General features: G+C 51.1%; 7 protein-coding genes across 7 annotated transcripts; 4 read left to right on the forward strand and 3 right to left on the reverse strand.

The window, feature by feature from the left end:
- Window positions 1–527: 527 nt before the first annotated feature.
- On the forward strand, window positions 528–4346 carry N7477_007661 (uncharacterized protein; the record flags this gene model as incomplete). The annotated part of the gene is made up of 4 exons (XM_056969324.1): window positions 528–652; window positions 722–785; window positions 848–1956; window positions 2009–4346. 4 exons carry the CDS (start codon window positions 528–530, stop codon window positions 4344–4346), a joined length of 3636 nt encoding a protein of 1211 aa, XP_056819356.1.
- A 151-nt stretch (window positions 4347–4497) lies between these two features.
- On the reverse strand, window positions 4498–5089 carry N7477_007662 (gamma-glutamylcyclotransferase family protein; the record flags this gene model as incomplete). Its single annotated transcript, XM_056969325.1, has 3 exons — window positions 4498–4671; window positions 4736–5010; window positions 5062–5089. 3 exons carry the CDS (start codon window positions 5087–5089, stop codon window positions 4498–4500), a joined length of 477 nt encoding a protein of 158 aa, XP_056819357.1.
- A 413-nt stretch (window positions 5090–5502) lies between these two features.
- On the forward strand, window positions 5503–6345 carry N7477_007663 (signal peptidase complex subunit SPC3; the record flags this gene model as incomplete). Its single annotated transcript, XM_056969326.1, has 2 exons — window positions 5503–5645; window positions 5751–6345. 2 exons carry the CDS (start codon window positions 5503–5505, stop codon window positions 6343–6345), a joined length of 738 nt encoding a protein of 245 aa, XP_056819358.1.
- A 278-nt stretch (window positions 6346–6623) lies between these two features.
- On the reverse strand, window positions 6624–7143 carry N7477_007664 (YqaE/Pmp3 family membrane protein; the record flags this gene model as incomplete). Its single annotated transcript, XM_056969327.1, has 3 exons — window positions 6624–6791; window positions 6842–6921; window positions 7095–7143. The coding sequence occupies 3 exons, from the start codon at window positions 7141–7143 to the stop codon at window positions 6624–6626; spliced, it is 297 nt and encodes a 98-aa protein (XP_056819359.1).
- Window positions 7144–7897: 754 nt separating this feature from the next.
- On the reverse strand, window positions 7898–9441 carry N7477_007665 (protein kinase PKP2; the record flags this gene model as incomplete). The annotated part of the gene is made up of 4 exons (XM_056969328.1): window positions 7898–8686; window positions 8743–9025; window positions 9078–9197; window positions 9251–9441. The coding sequence occupies 4 exons, from the start codon at window positions 9439–9441 to the stop codon at window positions 7898–7900; spliced, it is 1383 nt and encodes a 460-aa protein (XP_056819360.1).
- Window positions 9442–10189: 748 nt separating this feature from the next.
- Window positions 10190–14220, forward strand: N7477_007666 (ubiquitin-specific protease UBP15; the record flags this gene model as incomplete). The annotated part of the gene is made up of 9 exons (XM_056969329.1): window positions 10190–10373; window positions 10569–10713; window positions 10766–10923; window positions 11036–11225; window positions 11276–11384; window positions 11431–13515; window positions 13566–13880; window positions 13942–14071; window positions 14132–14220. 9 exons carry the CDS (start codon window positions 10190–10192, stop codon window positions 14218–14220), a joined length of 3405 nt encoding a protein of 1134 aa, XP_056819361.1.
- Window positions 14221–14542: 322 nt separating this feature from the next.
- On the forward strand, window positions 14543–15481 carry N7477_007667 (p24 family protein; the record flags this gene model as incomplete). Its single annotated transcript, XM_056969330.1, has 4 exons — window positions 14543–14689; window positions 14782–14970; window positions 15077–15356; window positions 15471–15481. The coding sequence occupies 4 exons, from the start codon at window positions 14543–14545 to the stop codon at window positions 15479–15481; spliced, it is 627 nt and encodes a 208-aa protein (XP_056819362.1).
- Between the last annotated feature and the right edge of the window lie 3105 nt (window positions 15482–18586).

Consider the following 18586-nt stretch of genomic DNA (forward strand, 5'->3'; position numbering starts at 1 on the left):
CCCGCGTCGCCAGCCCGAGGCTCGTCGATGGTCTGACCCAGATTCACTCCGCCATTTACCTTCTCCCCGCCGCGCTTCTAGGTCTCCGAGCTTCAAAGCCTCGCGGCGTGTCAGGGTACAAAATAACGACTTTCCTCTGGATACTGACCTTGACGATACGCTATCTGAGACCCGTCTCTTACCAAGAAATACCGCCAATTCGCAGGTGTGTAATTCCCAAGATACACGCTGAGCGCCGTGGCAGAGCTTGCTCTGTCTTCATCCTGAAGGAATGCAAGCTTCCGGACTCAGCGTTCAATTACACCTACAGCTCAAACATAGCTCCTTCTTCTTTCACAGTCACCCACTTTTCTTTTCGACGTCGGAACTAACCTCTCTCAGACTATTCAAAGTTATGCCAACGACTCCTGCTCCTCCCCTGGACCTACTCATAACCACCGACGATCCCCTTCTTCGCAATTTGTCATAGATCTCACAGCCCGGTGAGGATATCCGACAATCGCGCACTCGCCGGCAGGCAATTACTAATGTTGCGCGCTTTGCTAAGTGGAGGCGAGACCTCGCAGATGTTGAACAAGGATCGGAGGCGTAATGACGCTCATGCTCAGGCCCGTCAAGAAGAAGCGAGATTATTGGGAGCGAGAGATTACAAGTATGTTGTGGGAAGTGGGGATGGAGGGGCGATGAACTTTTGCTGACCGACTGGGGTTGCGAGCTGCAGAGATAAAAATGCCGTGCCAATAACGCCTGGTGCGAGTCTTCAGAAGAACAGAAAAACTCCTGGGGTATGTTGCTAATATCTCGTGCTTGGTGTTTTTGCCTTCTCTCTGACACTTGGGTCTGTTAGTCGACGGCTGCGTTTAGACCAACGGATAGGATTTCCCATCGTGCGCGAGACAGTGGGCCTATTCGTGCCTCTGGAAAGCCGAAATGGTCGAAATCTTTGAATGAAAATCCTCCGCGATTGGATGATGCTCCTGATTTTGAAGAGTCGAACCGGCCGAGCAAGCGTCGACGACAAGACGATCACGCTAAAGTACTTGAGTGGGCAGATGGGACAAATGTGCCCTTGCCTCGAGTGTTATCACCTTCGAGCCAGGTTCCGGCAAAATCAACAAGCAACGGCTTGGCCAGAAAGCACGAAGAGTTCCGTGGCGTGGAAGACAGCATTAGAATCGATCGGAGCCCACAACTTCTGAGACGAGGTCGGCATACTCGTTTTGCTTCTGACGATCCCCCAGAAGAGCCTGTTACCTCGGTTCATTCGAACAGAGGAACGCAGGCCAACAGAAGACCGGACTTGCCTCAGCAATGTGTTCTCGATATTCTCGAAAACCATGATTGTGCTGCAAAGGACCTGAATGACCACATTGCTCCATTGAGCACCACCCAAGCCGTCTCTAATACCAGGGAAAGTCCAGATGAACTGCAAGGCGAAGCCACCACTCGAGCAATACCGAGCGTCCTTGATGACAAACAAAATAAATCCCGCCATAAGCTCAAGACGAACAAGCTTATGTCTCCAGTCCGAAAACGATCGCCATCTGATATACGAACTACCGATTTCGCGAGCTCGCCCTCTCAGGGGCCTAAGAAGCTCAAGCAGACTCACAAAACCTCAGCTAGTCGTGTCAAACTCAACTTGAACTATGTTCGATATGGCTCCATCGTCAAGACTGTCGAAGTGCATAGGCCGCGCTTTGTCAAGATGATGGCGGGAAAATTTGAACTTGAAGACTTTGAACCGCCAGGAAAGAATGTTGAAATTCTAACGCGAAATGTTCGAATTGCCTATCAAGGAATTGATCAAAGTCTGAAAGTCAGGCTCAAGCTCTCTCAAAAGTCCGAGTCTCCAGGTGACAGTATCGTCGACATTGAGTTTTCCACGCCGATTGATAAGCTACTGTTTGTGGAGCAGCTGGAGGGTTCTCAGATCAAAATCATAGACAGGCCAGGGTACGCCATTCGTATGAGCATTCTTTACTTCAAACTAGCTAACTTCCAATAGGTCGTACATGGACAAGGCTTTTGAAAACTACGCAAAGGAGATGAGCGAGCATTGCAAGCACCCCAAGCAACCTTTTCAGGGCTTCTCTGATTCTCAAACGGCACCGGTGGCACCAGCCGCGTCAAAGATCCGTCAGAAAATCTCTTCTGCTTTACAATATACCAAAGACGAAACCGAGGAGTCAAAACAAGTCAAAACCAAAACAAGCACTCATGATGATTCTGGCCAGATGGATGGCTCTGTTGACCTGGGAGAGAGGCCTAGCAACCTGATGAATGATTCTGATTCTGGAATCCAGATTCCTGTCAAGCCGTTCCGGCCACGGGAGTCTGATGATCAAGAGACTCGATCTACTCGGCGAACGACACGCGCCCTTGGAAATTCAATCGGCCTGGACGTCTCTGAAACCACCAGTCTTCCTCCCCTTATATCCCTCAAAGATGACGCTGCTCGAAAGAAATGGAAGAAGCCATTGGTATATCCTTGGAATGGGAAGAAAAAGGCCGAGGTTTGCGTTGAAGACCGGGACCGATTGCGTGAAGACGAGTTCCTGAACGATAACCTCATCGGGTTCTACATGCGCTTTTTGCAGGATCACCTCGAACGCACCAACCAGAAAGCTGCCGAAAAGGTATACTTCTTCAACTCTTACTTCTTCGACACGCTCACCAATACCCCGAAGGGTGAGCGCGGTATCAATTACAGCGGGGTGGAGAAGTGGACGCGCCACGTCGACCTCTTCAGCTACGACTATATCGTTGTTCCCATCAACCAGGCTGCGCACTGGTACGTTGCCCTTATTTGCAATTTGCCTAGCTTGGAGGTTGGAACTGCGGAACCCGTGCAGCCATCCTCGGCGTCTATGAGCGAGAAAGAGACTTCGAATCAGCCGGAAAGTGATGTACATGAGATCCTTGAGTCGCCTGAACCCGATCCTGAGCCCAAGCCTGTCCCAGTCCCCACTACTTCGGAAGAAAGGACGCGCAATTCCGAATCTCCGGGATCAGAGGATGCACGGCAATCTTTTGCTTCCATGACTATCCGAGAGCAGGAGAAAGCGCAAAAGGAGGCAGAGAAATCGGAAGCTCCAACCGAAACCGACGAATGGCCTGAAGGGGAAGAAAACCAAACATCGCCTCCTGTCACGCTTTCTCCCTTCAAGGAAAACACCGCCGAGCCTCAATATACACATCACTCGACAAACGATGCGGCCCGCAAAAGCAAGAAGGGAAAAGCTGGACCAAGGCTGAGCCCGAGCCAGACAACAATTGTCACATTCGACTCTCTTGACCTCGGTCGCTCACCGACGATCAAGATGTTGCGAGACTATATTTGCAAAGAAGCTAGTTCCAAACGTGGTGTCCAAATTGATCCGACAGCCATCAAGGGCATGCGCGCTCGCCAGATCCCATTGCAGCCCAATTTCTCCGACTGCGGTCTCTACCTGTTGGCGTATGTTGAGAAGTTTGTTCAAGACCCCGACTCATTCATCTCGAAGCTCCTGAAGCGTGAAATGGACCAAGTCAATGATTGGCCTCCTTTGGGCTCAGGTCTTCTTCGACATCGGCTGCGCAAGTTCCTCGATGATTTGTACGATGAGCAGGCTCGTATCAAGAACATGTCGAGTGGTCAGACAATCATGGCAGATCAGCAACCGGTTTCATACTTGCTCGGACCTCCAGTACCGAGTCAAGCTGATCCTGACGAGAAGGGCAATGCGGAACCTCGGCTCACAGATGCTACAAAGAACACGAGGCTGGATCAAAGGCCTGCCCTTGAAAATATTGTTCGACAAAGTGATAAACCAACCAATAGATCTGTTGCAGATCAGTCCAACTTGGTGCCCGCCCTCTCTACTACCGCCTCTGACTTGTCAACGGGAAAGAAGGCGCCTGGGCTGCCTCCCGCAGATACAGATACCACTTCGCGACCCACCTTGCCAGAAGACGAAAAAGAAGTTGTTGAAGTGCCGGACAGCCAGGAGACCGGGAAAGCACCAGGACCAAAGCCGGATCGTGCTGAGAAGAAGAAGGCTGCCAAGGTAGAGGAAGTCCCCACTGACAACAAGTCAGAGCGGAAGAAACCCACTATACCTAATGACACAGACGTTGTAAATGTCGAGCAGCGCTCCCCGAAGAAATATTCCGACGGTTCCCAGGTGCAAGTGCAAATCCAGGTACGGCGCACACCACCCCGAGTTCACCAGAGCATGTGCGAAAGAGCCCACGGGGAAAGCCACGCAGAGATTGAGATCACTTTGTATTTGATATCTACTTTTTGCTGCGTGATACCCCTATGGAGCAGGAAGCGGCGATCCAAGCATGTTGCTACGCCCTAATTTCGGTGAATCGTAACTTGCTTTATGGAGGGGGAGTAGACAGTGTTGAATTGTCGAATGAGGATCATTTCGGCCGTTGAGTTGTTAACGCACGAAGATACCAGCATCTGCATCATAACAATATATTATCTATATCTATCTCTGGCACCCTCTACCACTGACTCTCATCAGCATTAACCCACCATGCCATCTTATCCTTTTTAAATGTTTCGAAATCCCATTCTGCATCCTCCAGCCTTCCTTCCCCGGCCACCCAGACATAAGTCTTCGCCTGAACTTCATCGCCTTCAACCTTTGATTTCTCTTCTGTCGCATCCAACACGTCCTTTAAACGTGCCTCCAAGGCCGACTCATTCCCCCCCCGGTATCGACTCCCCAAGCACACGCACAGTAACTGGGTCTCGAGTATACTCATCCCCCTCATACATATCTAAACGGTGAACGTCACCGTCCGTCAGTCCAGAGACAAGTGTCCCTAGCACGGAAGACCTAGCCGTAGCCTTTGATGCCGGTACAATGCCTGGGTAGTCTGCACCCCGCACACGATGGCGCCGATAACCGAGCAACACAGCTGGCTGGAATCGAAGCATCGTTTTCTGCCAGAGTTCGGGCTCCCTACGCCCGTGAATTACTCGGTGTAGCACCTGCGGTGCCATCAGGGTTCCTAGCTTTGTTAGTCTACGACAGCGGCATTTAAGACCCAGGACTAACTCACCATAGAAGAAGAGGACATGGTCACCCATTGTCACCTGGTGGATGCGAAAATCAGGATTCAAAGGTTCTTGGGCTAGTAGAATATGAGAAGAATGAACAGAAATTTTGACAAAAAAAAGAAAGACTCCCGAGTCAATAGAGCGGAAAGCGGACCGGGACACAGATATACCGCGATAAGATACCTAGATACATTCGCGCCAGCGCCAAGTCGTTCCTGAAAGAACCTGTCAACGCAGCTTTCTAAATATTCACTGACACTGCTTCGAGTGCAAATGGCTCACTGAAAATAACAAGGACTAGTGCGCAACGTCAATTCTCCAGGTCGTTGCCGGCGCGCATTCATTTCCTCCCAACTTCTTACTAATTGGGGCTGGAGCTCCCAATCACGCCTCGGTGGCTTCAACCCTCGACAACTCAACAATCCCGCATTGTCACCACCACAATGCACTCATCTCTCAACCGCTTGCAAGCGGTGTTTGGTTTTTTCACCACCGTCGCGCTGGTCGTCGCCTGCCTAGCCGCGGTCTCAGTGGTTCTATTCCCCAGCGATGCCACGGCATCCGTTTCGCTAAAGAACGTCCAAGTGTAAGTTTTCATCCACCCAACGACGCGCACATCGCATGCCTCGTAGACCTCCGAAATACCGCTACGTCCGCAAGCTCCGCGATGCTAATCTCGTCCGGAACACAGAACCAAGGGTCGCCCACACTACTACTCCACAAAACGCGAAGAATACGCTCAACTCCGCTTCGACCTCGACGCAGACCTATCCCCTCTCTTCAACTGGAATACCAAGCAAGTCTTTGTCTACGTCTACGCTACCTATTCCTCCTCCGATAAGACGAACACCCTGGTCCGTCCTTCTGAGGCTATTATCTGGGATTCTATCATCGAAGCCTCGCCATCCCCTTACTCATGGGACGTGTTGAAGGAAAAGGCCATCTCGGTGCTTCCGGCCTCGGTGACTGGAAAGACGAAGCGCACCACTAAGAAGGCGAAGGCGAACAAGAAGAATGTGAAGAAGGAGGAGGCTCAGTCGGGTCTGCTTAGGCTGCGGGGACAGAAGGCCAAGTATCAGATCAGTGATATCACAGGGAGACTTGCGGAGAGGGGCAATGTCACGCTTTCCGTGGGGTGGAATGTGCAGCCTTGGGTTGGTGCTTTGTGGTGGGCGCCTGCGACTGGGGCGGTGCCGAGGACACAGGGGACAATTGTTTCGAGTGAGGCGTTTGATTTCCCGGCATTGAAGGGGAAGAAGGTGGAGGGGCAGCAGGAGAGTGTTTAAATTTGGCTGTTTGATCTGGCTTTGGGGGAAAAACTTGGGTGTCCTTGGATAAAAACACAATCTACAATTGCATATGATTGCATGACGCATTCATTCAGAGGCTTGAGAGTGGTCCATTAATATCATAAAATTCGCTTGGGTAGTTATACTATGAAAGAATGGGAATCCATCAACACGATCTTGCAGAAGAAAAGTCGTAAGAAAGGACAACACGAGAAGCAAAGGATAGCGAGTCGTCATTAGTGGTACGAACACAGACAAATCGTGTATTGAATGTCTTAGACTGTGCCATAATTGCGCGGCGTGTCATGGTGTCCACCATTTTGAATGCGTTCGGAGTAGACTCCCGGAGCAGGGCGCTGCGTGGCGCGGATCATCGGGTCGCGGTTGCGACGCTCATAGTAGACGTATTCCAGATAAAATGCATGGATGTGACCCGGGAAGTCCTGGAATCTCGAGTTAGAAGTCGGACTGGGGACAAGTCGCAATGTAGTACGCACCCGAGAATTGTGAGCAGGACGTTGATCCAGAAGTCGACGCCGCAGCCAGAGATCATAAAGACACCGAGCGGGGGAACTGCATGCCTCGTTAGCGGAGTCCGGGCCGTACAGTTCTGCGCCTGGCGTCCAGGCAGCAGGTATTGCTTATTGCTCTGGTTTGCGGGCTGTCCTCCGTGTAGGAGAGCGTGACGGATCAAAGAGCTGGTCGAACCATTCGTGCACGAGAACCAAGGGAATGAGGACACTTACTGAAGAGGGTGATGATAATCAAGCATAGCGTGGAACAGGTGCCTGCCATGGTGGAAATTGAAGGTGGATTGGACGGGAGGTCACTGTTCTGGTGTGGCTGAAGGCTCGGTCGTCGCAAAGAAGCTAAGGAGTACAATCAAGAAGAGAAGAGGGAAGATATAAATAGGGACCAGGTCGTCCATGGCGGAATCGAGGCGTTTCATGATCTGCAAGACGTCACGGGGAGTCAGGCAAACACATCGCGTTTCATTGCTGTGATAGGGCTGAGGCGGGCCGTGCCAGTGACGTCATGATCACTCGCGCCTAGTTGACCTGCGGTCCCTTTATACTTCTTGCCTACACTGTATGTATATGCATATATGTGTGAATACATATATATCTATATGTACATATTCACTTGTATACTCTCTCGCCTTCCCTCTTTTCATGTCGTCAAATATGTCGTGGAGAGAAGTATGGTCCACAGAATTTAGCGTTTCGTTCGACTGATGAACTATTAAATACGCTTTGAGAAGTTAGAGACTATGACGCACATGCGTGGACGTAAAGCATGAGAATTTCAATCATTGAGGGAATAATAAAAGCAAAAACATAAAGAGAAGTCTACGGGCCTTGAGATACTATTAGTAGAAGAGACTTAAAAAAATAATCAAATGCACAAAGCCTTTACGCGCCTGATTACTTCTCTGTCGGGCTGTACTTGAAGCGCGTCGTGATTGAAAGTACTTTCACCACTGTACATAGATTCAGGATAGATTCAGGATACCCGAAAACGCGTAAAAAGAGAGCGTCATATATAACCATCAAACAGCATCAATAGCTGCCCGTGTCGTCACCTGTTCATTCTTATTGCCAAGTTTCGAGATTTGCAGAAAAGCATCAACCCCGTAGCCTTCCAGGCTATGCAGCTCCAAGCTGCCCGCCCAGTATTCCGCATACACGCGACTCATTGGAAGCCCCATGCCTAGTCGCAGATTAGGAGGTCGCGACGTCAAACTATCGAGGGATCCTTCATGGTAGCTGGGGTCCCGATGCGGTTTGCGCTCGGACACTCTGAGCTCCTGCATGGTCGCAGCCATTGCGGGCACCTTTTCCAGGTTCTGCAGCCGCAGCTGTGTCCGTGGACCCTTGCTGAATGACCATAGATACGGCAAGATCTCTCGAGGAATCCCGCCGCCCTGATCGGAGATACGCATGATGACGTGCTGGGGTGTCTCGCACACGAGCACCTCGATGGGTGGAGGCTGGGACGAGGAGTCGTGGTACTTCTCCGTCACAGCCTGGACGGAGTTGCGCAGCAGTTCACCTACAATGTACTCGAGGTGGCTGAGGATGTATGGGAATGTGGCATCGACGTGGCCCTGCACCTTAATTTCGGGGAGCTGCATTGACGGCGACATCTTTCGCATCAAATCATGTGCCACTCTTCCGCATCTTTCGACAACCTCTTTGGCTTTACACTTTAAGAAAACCTCACCCACAAAGTCTGCGTTCATGTCGGTTCTCTCGTGAGAGTCGGGGAAATGCCAGGGTTCGTTGAAAGTGTCTGTAAGAGCCAGATGCTGCTCTGCAATGACACGACGGGAGATACGCTACCCCAGGATATCAGTCACGGTTCTCAAGCGCAAGATTACTCTCCAAAACATACCGCTCGCAGGAGTGTGTTCATTAGCCGGTCCATCTCGTCCGGTGGAAACAAGTCACGGCACTCCAACACACCGATTGCCAAATTGGGGATCACGACAAGATGCTCTTTGAGCATCTCGCGCAGGACATCGCAAAATCGATCATTATCTTCCAGGCTGCAGATCTCGGGGATGACACGGAATCGCTCGAAAGCTTTGTAGTACAATTCATACACGAGAGACAGATGTGGGTTGGCGACGACAACATAGGGCAATTGTTGAATATCTCGTAGACGGTGCGCGAGACTGTCGTGAATGTTAGTGGATAGATTGTTTTCCTCACGAGCCGAACACCTACCGAGTGGGCAGTTCCGTCCGCACGTAGTTCGCCGAGCTGATCAGTCGCGGCTCAGTCAAAGTACGACCGAAGAACGTCAATTGTCGAAGACTTATAGGGCGAATTTCTCGCTCAGCCCATCTAGTGCCGTTAGTATGGATACCTCACACGACCAGGTGGAGTCATAGTCATACTCATCCAAAGCAGAAACGGGCCGCCATGGCGGCAGCTGGCCCGAGTAAAATCGTGGCCGGGGAGCACGCAGGGTTTGCCAGCATCGTGCTGAAAGACTCGACCGCATTGTGCTCCATGCAGTCAAGTCGGGGGCAAAAGGGCCACCTGGGCGGTGATCTTTCGAATGCGGGAAAAAGAGGAGCGTCTGCATGTGCTCGGCTGGGCGGTGAGAGGGGTAGACATGTGACGTAGAATTTGCTGTGGCTTTGCATCATGTGCGCTTTTCGAGATGGAATTCGTGAAATATAGATGGTATTTTGTTTTAACTGAATGCCAAAGATACCATGGGCGGTGCTTTTACTTATAGACTGAGCTAAAGCTGACCGTTGGAGCCCCCTGGTGTGTAGCTGCAGGGGGCCTGAAGATACTGTCACCTTCAAGGCCCGAGCCGACCGGTAAAATGATGCAGCTGTGAGATAAGAGTGAAAATCATCGGAGAAACCTATAGGATGTATCTACGAGTAGAAACTACTGATCCTTCTAGTTCTTGCCAGGCAAGATACCTCCAGGTACAGAGACAGCTAGGGTTCTAACCGTTAGGTACCTGACAAGCACATAGCCTGGGCTATGCAATCAATTAGGCCAGGTAGCATATTGACCCAATAATACGTCAAAATTGGAATGGCCGAGCCCCGATCCCTGAATAGAAAAGGCAGAGCCATAAATCGGAGCTTGTGAGAAGAGAAATAAGCCTGCTTTGTTTTATACTTGCACGCCCCGCCGTTTCGATTCCCTGCCGAGCGAAGGGCTCCGCCACCGCTAGCTCCGGCCCTCGTTCTGCGGGTTCAGAAGAATTTCCTTCCGACAACGACTTTCGGCCTTACGTCTCCTCTCAAATCCCCCTTTCATATCCCTTCCGACAGGTGCCTTCCGGCTGGACGGGAAGGCCCCTTTTCGCCATGGAAAATGTGTGTCCGACCGTACCCCTCGGTGTCGTCATTGCAGATCTAACCACCTTCCAGCTCGCGGAGAACGACATGCTCGTCGATGAGTATGAGCAGTACCGCAATGAGAAGACCGACGTCGTCGTCGTGTCCCGCTCCGGCTCTGACGAGCCCGAGCCCGCCCCGTCCGCTACTGACCGTATGTTTTCACTCATCACCCTGTCCCCTCTCCGACGCCGCGGAACTACGAGCGACAGCCATGGTTGTGTCAGATGGATAGAAGAGCGGGATCATACGTGGTGGAACTTCGAAAAACATTTGCCCCGATTTCAGCAGCTCGTCTTTGCGGTGCCGGGCCATGGGAAACAACCGGCTAACCAAGACTGAAACTTAGATGCCGCGATGATGGAGCGTGTCCTCCCGAAAAACCCTGATCTCGAGACCGAAGAGGAAACCTACCACTCATGGCACATCGAAAATTGGAGGAAGTTGGACCGTAAGCTTCACGGCCCGGTGTTCAAGTGTGGCGGATCTCCCTGGTGGGTGATAAATCCTAGCAGGTCTGCGCTGTCGAAGCTGACCAAAGAACAGGCGCATTCTCTTCTTCCCCTATGGAAACCATGCTGAGCACGCTTCGTTCTATTTGGAGCATGCCTGGGAGGGTGAACCGCCTGAAAACTGGTACGCCTGTGTACAATTTGCGCTTGTTTTGTCGAACGTTAAGGATCCCTCGATGCACGTTTCTCACGGTTAGTCCCCCCTTCTGTCTATTTTCCCTCTGATGTTTTCGCCAAAAACCACTTCCGGTTTCTCAATGTACCGTTATTGGTCTGAACGGGCTCTAAACTAACCTGCATGCAGTCGCTACCCACCGTTTTACCGCCGAGGAGGGAGACTGGGGTTTCACTCGATTCTACGACCTCCGAAGTTTATTCAATGAAGCGTGGGAGGGCAAGAATGTTCCTTTGGTTCAAGACGACGAGGCCATCGTAACGGCCTATGTGCGCGTTGTGAAGGACCCCACTGGTGTTCTCTGGCACAGTTTCCAAAAGTAATTTTCCTCCTCCCATACTAATGGTTCTCGCTGACCATTTATAAAAGCTATGACTCCAAGAAAGAGACCGGTATGGTTGGTCTCCGAAACCAAGGTGCTACTTGCTACTTAAACTCTCTGCTTCAATCCCTATACTTCACGAATGCCTTCCGCAAGGTATGTTCTCTGCTCTCTCTTGATGAACCTTGCTGACCCCGCATAGGCTGTGTATCAAATCCCCACCGAGAAAGAGGCCACGCGTGACAATAGTGCTTGGACACTTCAGAGACTTTTCAACAATTTACAGACCAGCGACTCGGCGGTTTCTACAACAGAACTCACCGTATCCTTTGGCTGGGATTCGAGACAAGCATTTGAACAACAAGACGTACAGGAGCTGTCACGAAAGCTCATGGAACGATTGGAGGTGAAGATGAAGGGCACAGTTGCCGAGAAAACCCTCTCCGATCTTTTCGTCGGCAAGACGAAAACATACATTTCTTGTGTTAATGTGCCTTTTGAGTCCTCCCGCGTGGAGGAATTTTGGGATATTCAACTCAACGTTCGGGGCATGAAGACCCTGGATGACAGCTTTAGAGACTACATTCAGGTCGAGCGCTTAGATGGAGAGAACAAGTACGATGCTGGTCCGCCCCACGGCCTACAAGACGCGGATAAGGGTGTCATCTTCGAAAGCTTCCCCCCAGTTCTGCACCTTCACCTGAAACGTTTTGAATACGACCTCAACCTCCTTACGATGATGAAAGTAAACGACCGACACGTATTCCCGATGGAATTTGATGCTGCACCTTATCTCTCCAAAGATGCCGATTTTACGGAGCCTTGGGACTATGAGCTCCATGGTGTTCTTGTGCACAGCGGTGGCCTTGACGCTGGTCACTACTATGCATTCCTGAAACCTTCACAGGATGGTCACTGGTACCGCTTTGACGATGACCGTGTAAATCGAGTTACCGAGAAGGAAGTTCTCGAGGAGAATTACGGAGGGGAGTACGAACTTACGAACGGAAGTGCCGGTGTCAAACAGCCCTTCACTCGTCAATACTCCACGAAGCGATCGATGAACGCTTACATGTTGGTTTATATTCGCAAGTCGCGAGTGAACGATGTTCTTCTCCCGATTGGCCAAGACGATGTGCCTTCTCATATTGAAAAGCGCCTGGCCGAAGACCGCGCAGAAATGGCACGTCGCAAGAAGGAAAGAGAGGAGGCTCATCTGTACATGAACATTGGTGTCTTGACCGAGCAGACATTCCAGTCTCACCACGGATTCGATTTGACCAGTAACGATTTGTCCCAAGAAGACCCAGCCCTTCCTACCCCATACCGGGTTTTGCGGACAAAGAAGGTCAGGGAATTTGCGCAGGAGATGGCCGAAGAACGGGGACTTGATGCGCGGGCCATCCGCTTTTGGGTAATGGTCAACCGTCAGAATAAGACCACTCGGCCAGACCAGGTCATTAAGGACCAGGAAATGACCGTCGAAGAGGCCTACACCAAGTTCGGCACCAAGGGAAACGTTTTCCGTGTTTGGATGGAGGTTGCTCCCAGTGTCCCTGAGGGCGACAACCCCCCATGGCCCGACAACGACACAATCCTCGTCTTCCTGAAGAACTTCGACGTGGCCGCTCAAACCCTGACTGGTGTTGGTCCTGTGTATGTTCGCAAGAACCAGAAGGTATCTGACTTGGCGCCTACTATTCTCTCCAGAATGAAGTGGCCTGCGGGCACCGAGTTTTTGCTGTTCGAGGAGATCAAGCACAACATGATCGATGTCATGAAGCCTAAACAGACATTCCAACAATCTGAGATCCAAGATGGCGACATCATTACCTTCCAGCGCCAGGTCAAGGACTCGGAGCTTCCGTCTACAGTCATTTACCAAGATGCCAGACAATTTTATGACTACCTTCTGAACCGCATGGAAGTTTCCTTCGCTCCCATCAAGTCCGTCGAGGGTCAGGAGTCCGCCGAGTTCACGCTGACTCTCAGCCGGAAGATGACCTACGATCAATTCTCCAAGAAAGTGGCTGAACACCTCAATGTGGAGCCCACGCATTTGCGATTCTCGCCTGTTCTAGCCAGCAACGGCAAGCCCAAGGCTTCAATCAAGCGGAACGTCACTTCTACCCTTGCTCAAATTCTTAGTGGGCAATATGGTACTTATGGTTACACCATGCACCGGCCTGATGCTCTTTACTACGAAGTTCTGGAAATGAGCCTCAGTGACTATGAGAGCAAAAAATGCATAAAGGTCACATTGCTCCCCGAGGGCATCACCAAAGAGGTAAGATTCTATCCGTCGCTTTGCCTCGAATTTCCACTAATTCGATACAGGAAGTTGTCGAGGTCCTGGTTGCCCGTAACGGCAATGTCGCCGAAATTTTGTCTGAATTGCAGACAAAGGCAAACTTGAACGATGAGACTGCTCATGATCTGAGACTCCTCGAGGTGATGGGCGGAAAGATCAAGCAGGAGCTCCGAGACGACTATAGTGTGACGAACATCAATGATTACTCTACTCTTTATGCCGAGCGCACTCCGGCTGAGGAGTTGAACAAGGATGATGAGGATAGAATCATCAGTGCCTTCAACTTTGACCGTGAGCCTAGCCGCACCCACGGCGTTCCGTTCAAGTTTGTTGTGAAGCCGGTCAGTGTCTCTCCGTCCTGCCCCAGAGGCTCTCTTCCTATCGCATACTAACGTTCAATAGGGTGAGATCTTCAAGAAGACCAAAGAGCGTCTCTCAAAGCGCACAGGGATCAAAGGCAAGCCTTTCGAGAAGATCAAGTTTGCTGTTATACCTCGTGCGTCCTTCTCCAGTCCCAAGTACATCGAAGATGGTGAGTCGTTTCGTTCAATTGCCGAAGTTTATTGAAGTGGGTTGTTGACGACCTCTACAGATGACATTCTTTCCGACATTGCTGGTCCCGAAGATTATCTTGGCCTTGACCACGCTAGCAAGAGCCGGGGCTTCTGGGGTAGAGACTGATAGCTTCTCCATCCGATAAAGTAATTTCCTGGGCGCTGCGGGGTTTTTGTGGGAGGGCTAGATGCTGCAATTCCGCACATGAGGCAGTGACAGCCTGCGACGACTATCTTTTTCATTTTCCATTTCCATTTTTCAACGCTTTTCATTCTTATGTCCCCAAATGTTTTCCTTTTGCTCTCGTTAGTACAGGAGTAGAAAAGACGTACAAAATGAAGTTGATTGTTGGGGTGCAAACATTGCAAACAGCGGACCCCCGTCTGCATCGAACTCCTGACACGCTACGTTAATCCGTCAACAATCAAGATCGAAGGTCTAAGGCACAATGCGCTTCGCTCTCCTCGCCGGCCTGGCCTCCCTGGTCTCCTCTGTCACTGCTACTGCTTTGACCTACCGCCTTGAGGCCAACGAGAAAGCATGCTTCTACACCAACGTTGACACTTCCAACGCCAAGGTGGCTTTCTACTTTGCGGTTCGTACACCACTATTGAACGCCTCGATCTCTCGGTTTCTTCCTAGAATCAAGGCATTGTGCTATCAGTTACTAAGGCTAGCTCAATATAGGTCCAATCCGGCGGCTCCTTCGATGTCGACTTCACCGTGACCGCGCCCGGCGGCAAGGTCGTCCTTGACGGCACCAAGGAACGCCAGGGCGACTTTGTCTTCACAGCCCAGAGCATCGGCGAGTACCAATTCTGCTTCAACAACGAGATGTCGACATTTGCCGAAAAAATGGTGGACTTTGAGATTGCCGTACGTTACCGTCTGTCCTGTTCAACCTGCATGCCACGCGTGCTCTTAGCCCCTCTACCACCTCGTCAATCACACAGACGAACCATCAAATCTGACATACAAGCAGGTTGAGAACGAGCAGCGCGCCCAGCTTCCCTCCCGCCAGGGTGCCAGCCCTGAGCAGACTAGCAACCTTGAAGAATCCATCTACAAGCTGTCCGCGCAATTGTCGACGATCTCGCGTAACCAGAAATACTTCCGCACGCGTGAGAACCGCAACTTCAGTACCGTGCGCAGCACCGAGCGCCGAATCTTCAACTTTAGTGTCATTGAGTCTCTTATGATGATATCAATGGCTGCTTTGCAGGTGTTTGTGGTGCGCTTCTTCTTCCAGGGCGCTCGGAAGGGTATGTTTTTCTCACTGTCTCCATTTTTCGGTCGAATCAGACAAAGATCAGATCGAGGTCTTTTTCGATGAAAATTTCTAGAGGGGAAGTTATCTATGCTAACTTTGCGAACAGGTTACGTTTGATGATTGAAGTCAATAATACGATGACGATGCATTCTATTCTATTTGGTCATAATTGGCGTGTCGTGTATTCTTATTACTCTCCTATAGGCTAGAGTAATTGCTTCAATCGCATTTAAATCGGGATACTTGTTGAGATGACATTGCTATTTGCCTCATTGCTGATCTTCCAGGTATAGTGACCCACCGTGAATGACTTTTATCTATCTCTTTGTGTTTATTGGACTGTCTGTGTCAACGCAGAGGCGGTAGAAGGTGCGTAGCAGGTTTTTCGGGGATATTGGAAAAAGCGTTGGGGAAACCGACCGGTTTCCCGCTGCTTCAAGTTTCTCAATCGTCTGGCCACTTGCTGATTACTGGCTCCAGGAAAGGGGGAGGCCATGTAGGTCCACCAGTGTTCGAACTATTTGGACTAGTCGTACTTGTTCAGGATGGGAGCTGCGGTGGTCGGACGCGACATCGCGATCCACAGGTGCTTCACGAGGGAGAGTCGAGGCATTGCTGAAACCTGTCTGGGCAGCGTCGTCAGTTATGATCAGTGTCATGGTGAGGTCAAGGCTGGATGGTGCTGCGGGAATTCAGCGAGTACTGCAGGTCAAAAGCTAAGCTTGGGCGATGAGCATCGCGCAAATCCGATGAACAGGTCTTTCCTCGATTTCAAGGGCTGGCATTGTCATAGTGACATCAAGCCAGGACAGGTGCACATCTGGATATTCCAGACTTTGAAGGGAGATCATGAAGACGAAAGAGGAGATGTTCGACATGAAGCCCTACTTGGGCATCATGCAGCCCGGGTGGTTCCACGGACTCGGTCGATTGTCGGTCGGTTCGCTTGCAAAAGGGCAAATTGCACAAAGCAATAGTCATTTCAATGTCCTGTCAGGGCCCGTGAACGTCAGGTTCCATGAATAGGGCGTGGTGCACAGTTCACTATGCCAACAAAACAGGTTTCCGTCGTCATCAACAGTTACCATTACCGAACGTACTATGAGGAATGCAGGGTACGTCGAGAGATCGGTCTAGAAGCAAAGACCGAGGGAGATAATGGAGACATGAAGATCTGCGAGAAATGATACCACGTACGAAACCCGATGGTGCCACCGCGAATTGGGTGGTAACAGCCGGGTGATAGGAGGCTCAATAGAGGGAATTTGCTGCGTCCATGGTTCAGAGAGTGTTTCAAGTTCAATGGGCTCTATCAAACCGACTTTTTCGCCATGACTTCATATGGTTGACTCCAAAGCGTCCTCTATGCCGGAAAGTCGCCGTATGAAAGGGGTGATATCATGGCAAAGCAGCGACCGGTGAGCAGCAAAAACCCACCATCCATCGTCATTCTTGCGTCTTTGTGCCCCGATACGGGCAAAGTGAGACTACGGGCAATATGTCGACAATAGGGGGTTCGAAATTGGCTTCGATATTGGCATAGTGATATTGGCATCGAGTGGTCGAGGGGCTGTGCCGTCGTAAGAGGCTGCTAGACCACGGGCATCCCTGATCCTCCCGAGATGTCATGTTGATGGGACAACCGCCCCAGAGTCTCCGAAGTGGAGCGAGGTGCATGACGAAGATGTGATGGTTCGTTGATCAGAGACATTTCCCGGGGCGACAGGTCGCTGTGCGATCCGACCGCTATCTCTGCAGCGTGTCAGACTCAATATTGGGATTAGCTTGACTGCTCTGCTCCACCGGGCTGGGTGGAGTTACGACATCGCACATGGCCTGCGCTCTGATATCACAGCGGACTCATTGCATTCCCTTGGAACATCCAGCGTGTGGCGGGCAGCGTTACACTTCGGAGGTCTGCATACGCCGCATTAAAACGACTGTCCTGATCGGGTATCGACTCTGGACTATTGAAGTAGTCCGCGAGTATATCAATTATTGATACACAAACCTAATGGACTTGTGGGGCTTGTTTGTTGCACAGCGATGATTTCACTCAATTTCTCTTCCTGCTCTTAACACCGTGTACCGGAGCTACGTAAGGTAGCCGTTCGTACCTGCTCCGCCATATCACACACAGGCTTAGGCTTAAAAGGGTTTCCAAAATACACGGGGCGATGGGAACCTGGACGATATCATTCTAGGAAATCCCTACGTCGAAGTGGAGAAAAGAGGCGAAGGTCTTCCAGCCCCAAGTCCCAGCGCAACGGCGCCGAGCATGCGCGACCCATTCTCTTCGCCTCCCCCGCTGCGATGGCAAATGAACAATCTTCCAGACCCTGGCTCTCTTCTCTGTCCCATGGCTGTCACCGTTTACAGATTGAGTCCCCCGCCGATGATCCTCCATTTGCCCATGTCGAGCGTGTTCTCGAGAGTTTGGCTCTCTTTTGTAACCTTTCCCCCTCTTTTCATCTGCTCGCCACATCGTAGCCAAGTCGATATACTTCGTCTAGAGAGGCCTAACTCTTCTTTTTCCAGGAAATATTCCGGGATTCACACCTAATCTGTAGAATAGCCGCAAAAGGAGGAATGTCGAAGTCCGCGGAATGTGGCTAAATGGCTCGCGGGCCAGAGCAATGTCCTATCTGATCTCGCTGGAACTTGACGCATTTGAGGGCACCCTGACGTCAGGTGGTCTTGCATGCCTGAGGCAGCAAGAGGCAACCTTTCCCCGGAGACTAGAGACGACCAATGATGTTTCCGGGTGCCCTAGTTCCCCTGCCACAAGTCCGTGAGATCTGGGCGATACGAATCGGGCAGGTGAATAGCCAGTGGTTTTTACAATTCCCTTACATTCATCTTCACAGGCAGTGTGGAAGACCCCAGTGATATCATGGTTGCGGCGATTATCTGATCTCGTGATGGAAAGGCTATAGATCTCGAGTCCTGTGGAAGAGCATTACCCTCCTGCATCGGGGGCCTCTTGTCGTGTGTTCCTGCATAGAGCCACGATTGAAGAAGCCCACCAAATGGAAGCGCGGATCGCCCCGATGGTCGGACCGATGACGCCATGGCTGGTTCCACTGGGAGCCTCAGCACCATCCGAGAAGACGCTGGTTCTACAGTGGCATGTATTCTCCCGGAGGATTACGCCCCAAACGGAACACGAGGGGAACGAACAAGAATGGCGATGACAGGATCGACAGCTCTCACAAGCCCTGA

This window comes from Penicillium maclennaniae (genome assembly GCF_028827695.1).
Source record: "Penicillium maclennaniae strain IBT 15551 chromosome Unknown utg000007l:1.0-4884863.0:1.0-4888362.0, whole genome shotgun sequence".
Classification (NCBI taxonomy): domain Eukaryota; kingdom Fungi; phylum Ascomycota; class Eurotiomycetes; order Eurotiales; family Aspergillaceae; genus Penicillium; species Penicillium maclennaniae.